The 4,992-nt window shown below is 42.9% G+C and overlaps 1 protein-coding gene across 1 annotated transcript in view; it reads right to left on the bottom strand.

Annotated features, from left to right (window-relative positions):
• Positions 1–3,159: 3,159 nt before the first annotated feature.
• The window catches only part of LOC112139453 (noelin-3), a 12,078-nt gene continuing 10,245 nt past the window's right edge, over positions 3,160–4,992 (bottom strand). Inside the window, exon 4 of the mRNA XM_024262265.2 lies at positions 3,160–4,863. Within this exon, the coding sequence (XP_024118033.2) occupies positions 4,186–4,863 (678 nt within the window). The 3' untranslated portion in view covers positions 3,160–4,185. The remainder of the gene's footprint in view (positions 4,864–4,992) is intronic.

Here is a 4,992-nt window from a genome sequence, read left to right as displayed (position 1 = left end):
GGGGTCCACCAATGGGGGCCAGTCGGCCAACTGACCCCAACATATCCCCTTCCTCATACAAACATGCAATAGGGTGAAGGGGAGGGTGTCTGTATTTCAGTGTGCTGCAGGGGGTGGACTACCTGCCAGTGGCCCCCCTCCTGTGGCCGCTGCATGGATTTGCCCCTCCCCTCGATTTTATTTGCACCTTAGACATTTAGGACCCTTGGTGGGGGGGTGCTTGGACATCACTGCCAGCAAACAGTCGATGTCCTCTCAGTGCCTTCAAGAATGGATTTTTAGCGCTCTGACTGTCATCGGGTCAGCGAGTGACAGAACTGATGGCTTCTGCGAAAGGAACTGGTTTAAGGCAGACATTAACCAGCAGAATCTGCTGAGTCATCACTGACCCACATCCATAGAAATCGATGTTTCTGTCATGATGGAGCGGAGCATTACCGTCATGTTATCACATGAACCGGACCATGAACAGCCAAAGGAATCAATGAGATTTGTTTCTGCCCCTGACACTCTTCTCCATGGGGGGGCTTTCGCTTCATTTTCCATCAACATGAGTTTCAGAAGTTAGAAGAAACTGTTCTGTTCGTTTTTGCAGGAACAGGATATTGAAGGTCAGGTGTTCCTTTCAAGAAATGTTGTAAACTTAAATCGTAACTTTTTAACTTTCTTGAAGGCCCAAAGTGCTTTAGACACATTCACACACTGATGGCGGCTCCACTGCTGAACACTGGCGTCAACCTTCCACTAGAGGCAGTGTGGGGTTCAGTGTCTTGGCCAAGGACACTTCAACACATGGGCAGACAAGACGGTCCACGAGAAGCTTTTAACCAATCGGGTCACAGTACAGGTTCCCAGGAGCCTCTTGCTTTTATCAGCGTTGTTCTAAGGTTTGGTTCATCCATCACAGCTGTAGACATTCAAAGACATCATGGTGTCATCAGATGGAGCTTCTTAGAGAGAACTCTCAGGACGAGTCCAGACTCCAACGGTAGGGAATGCCCCCCGACCCATCCGGCTCTTCCCTTCTCCCACATCCATCCCTCCAACCTAGAAAATAGTGTCTTCAAAGTCGGAGGTTACTACCACTTCATGCAGGGCTCCTGCTGGGTCTGAAAAAGTCCTAAAAGCATCAAATTTATGAATTTGGAAATAAGAAATGAAAAAGCCCTAAAAAGTCTTGAATTTTGATATCTGAGCCTTACAAATTGTGCTGCTTGAACCTTTTACATTTCACATTTCATGTCAAAATTTTAAATGTTAAACTAAAAATATTTGGATTAAATGATGTAAGTAAATATCAGGAAAACCAGATGTTAAGCATCAAAACACTAAATGCCAACTGCTGGTTTGAAAAAAAAAGTAAAAGAAGAGCTCTAAAACATCACGGCACATATCAAAGACACGGTAAGAATCCACAGTTTTGATCAGGAATTGGGAATAAATTAATATAATGGGAAACACACTGTGAAATTGGTCTTAATTTTGAGGTGTAAGCCCATAAAAAGATCTTAAAAAGTCTTCAACTTGAAAAAAACCTGTAGAAACCCATCCATGATACCATGAATATTTGGTCAGCGCTCAGAAAATACAAACAAGTCCTGCTGAAACTCAAAGTCATTATTTCCATTTAAAGTCAAACGTCTGAGTTGCAGAGAAGAAAAACGTTTGTCCTCCGCGGCACAGATCCGTCTACCGGCGGAGGGACACTCAGCCTGAAGGATTTGGGACCCCCTGAAGCTCCAAGTGCCTCTACAAAGGGGGAGTAGGGGAAGAATTCAGTTCGGTCTGTGTTTGTGTCATTCCAGCTTTGTTTGTCCTCTCTTTTATCGTTTGTCTTTTGTTCAGCTGAAACTGTGAGGACTTCAGCCTGCTCAGCTGCAGTGTTTCAGACATCATTCTTCTGTCTCTCATTTACTGCAAATTGTTGGATTAGTTTGATCAGCAGCTTGGTCAGGTGTCCAACAGATGATTCAAGAAACAACCAAATCTGGAAGCAAATATATTTTATTGATGAACAGAATGGTCTTCACACAAAGCTAAAGTCAAAGGAACGAAGGATCTGTAGAAATCCATAAATTCCATTTTAATGTCAAAGTTCTTTTGGTATAAGAGGTGTGGCCCTTAACTGGCTCACTAGTTATTTGAACAAAAGACAAGAATATGTACAGTTTGCAGGCCATACTTCAAAATGCATTAATATTGAATATGGTGTTCCACAAGGATCAATGTTGGGTCCGATTCTTTTTATTTTATATATAAATGACATCTGTAAAGTTACTAATGTTCTAAATCTTATATTATTCGCCGATGATACGACCCTATATTGTTCTGGAAAAGATTTAAAAAATGTAACAGAACAAGTTGAAGAAGAAATGATAAAATTGAAGAATTGGTTTTATAAAAATAAGTTGTCGTTGAAGTTGGCAAAAACAAAGTTTATGGTTTTTGCGAAAAGAAAACAGAATGATGTCACTCTGTGTATCGATGGTGTAAAAATAGAAAAGGTACCCGAGTATAGATTCCTTGAGGTAGTAGTTGATGAAAATCTGACATGGAAACCTCATATATCATATGTTAAAGCCAAAGTGTCAAAAACAATATTTGTTTAGAATAATGTAAAGTTCCTTTTATCTTGTAGGACACTGAGAATGTTATATTGTTCACTTGTTCTGCCTTATTTAACTTATTGTGTAGAGGTGTGGGGTAATACATATAAAACTAATTTAATGCCATTATGTTCATTACAGACAAAAATCATTAGAATATTAAACAAAGTCGGGTTTAGGGAAAGCACACACGTATTATTTATCAAGTCTGATCGTTTAAAATTTGAAGACTTAATAGAACAACAGACTCTGTTAGGAATGTTTAAAGTTAAAAACAGAGCACTGCCAGAGAGTCTGATTAGGATGTTTGTTTTTAGTTCTGAAGATTTAAATCATAGAAGGAGATTTGATTTCAGGTACCCAGTTGTTCGCACCACGTTGAAACAAATGTGTTTTTCTTTTTTCGCTGTTAAACTTTGGAACTTACAAAAAAAATGATTTAAAAAGTGGCACAAATAATCTCCAATTTAGGAATATGTTTATGTCAAAAGTAGTTGATTTCGTCTTCTGAGTCAACTTTTTACTTTATTTGGTTTGTTTGTTGATTATATTGTTTTGCTTGTGAACGGCCAACGGCGGGGCCATCTGAACTATGTATATTTGTTTATATATACGAGTATTTTGATTTAGCAGGGGCAGACACAAAATAAGAACATTGTTCTTCCATCTGCTCCCTTTCAGTCATGAAGTTGTAGGACTGTGTTGTATTCTCTATTTGATTTTGTGTTTTTGATGTTCCTGCTGCTTCACGAAAGGAAACAAATAAAGAAAGAAAGGAAAGGGTAGCATGAGAACTGCAGAAGAAGAATGGAGACGCATGGGAGCAAACAGAGAAGAAGCAGAACATCAGCGGGTCACTGTTCAGATAAAGATCCAAAACTTCAGCTGGTCATGGACCAACTGAAGATCCAGAACTTCAGCGGGTCATGGACCAGCTAAAGATCCAGAACTTCAGCGGGTCATGGACCAACTGAAGATCCAGAACTTCAGCGGGTCATGGATCAGCTCCGGTCATGGATCAGCTGACATCCATGAGAAGACATTGAGAAGCTCCACAGACTCTAAAGACAGCAGCTGAAGCTCCAAGAGGACTAAAGAGGAACAATCTATGGAGACCAGATCTAGCCTAACATTTTCTACGTTCCCTGTGAGACTGAAGGTCAACTGCTTCATGAAGCCTCTGGACTTGGTTGGAAACATAAGAGTCCAGCAACGACACAGACTGTAAAGTCTTTGTTTCCAGTTATAAACATTTCTCGAGCAAAAGTTGAAGTCAGATCTTTGAGCGTCAGAGTTTTTATTCCTGTGAAGCTTTTTCAGATTCGATATAAATTCAGAAAACTGGAGCTCAACAAACGGTAAACATCTAAGAGTGACTCTGAGGACGATTGCAAACGTTTAGATCAAAAACGTCAGATTTCAGACATAAAAAGAGTAAAGCAGTTGAAGAAAACAACAACCCCCGATGGATGACAGGGAGAACCATGAGACCCCCCCCATTAATGTGATGTCAGATCTAAAGGAGAGCACAGGGACAACAGGAAGATCCAGAAGAGTTTGTTCCTCCCCGGCGGCCGTCTCAGGACTCGTCCTGGGTTCTGATGACGTGGAAAAGCGTGACGTTGAACAGGACCTGGTGTCCGTTGTTCCAGCCGTACAGGGCCCGCTCCCTGGAGTTGTAATCCAGCATGGAGAGGTGGAAGTACTGGTTATGGAAGGGGATGTCCATGTACTCGTACGTGGAGGTTCTGGTGGAGTAGGCGTAGTAGACCTTGGCCCCCGTCAGGTGGGAGTTGGTGATGTACAGAGTGCCACAGATCATGAAGGACTCGCCGGCGTTCCGCTTCGAGTATTCCGTGTTCCAGGTCTTCAGGATCTGGAGCGTTTCCGGGTTCAGCTGACTGATGACGATGTTTCCGGCGTTCTGGTTGGTGGCGTACACGGCCCAGAGGCCCAGCTCATCGCTCATCAGGTCGATGTCTGAGAAGCCCCCCCACGTGTACGGGTACACGTTGTGGAAGCCCGCAGACTCCAGCGCCCTTTGCGTGACCACGCGGCCCCACTCAAAGCTGTACCTGACCACGATGTTGCTCTGCATCTTGTTGTAGTACAGCGAGCCGTTGAAGACCACATGGTTAGTCCCCGCCCACTTGAAGGGCAGGTTGTAGGTCCTGGACTCCACGCCAGCCACAAAGTCAGACAGAGACTTGAACTCTTTGACTATTCTGTTGTTGGTGTAGCTGTCCATGTACCACACCTGTAGAGAGAGAGGCACTCTGGTCACTTTGCCCCCCAGGGAAAGGGGGGACAGGTCTGTTCTCACTGTTGGGTCAAAGCATTTCAGAGCAATTCATCGTCTGCCTGACTTTCAGCACGCTGCTAAGGT

This window comes from Oryzias melastigma, linkage group LG17 (genome assembly GCF_002922805.2).
Source record: "Oryzias melastigma strain HK-1 linkage group LG17, ASM292280v2, whole genome shotgun sequence".
Taxonomy (NCBI): domain Eukaryota; kingdom Metazoa; phylum Chordata; class Actinopteri; order Beloniformes; family Adrianichthyidae; genus Oryzias; species Oryzias melastigma.
Note: the sequence above shows the minus strand (reverse complement) of the source record. Positions and strands in the feature narration are given on the sequence as shown.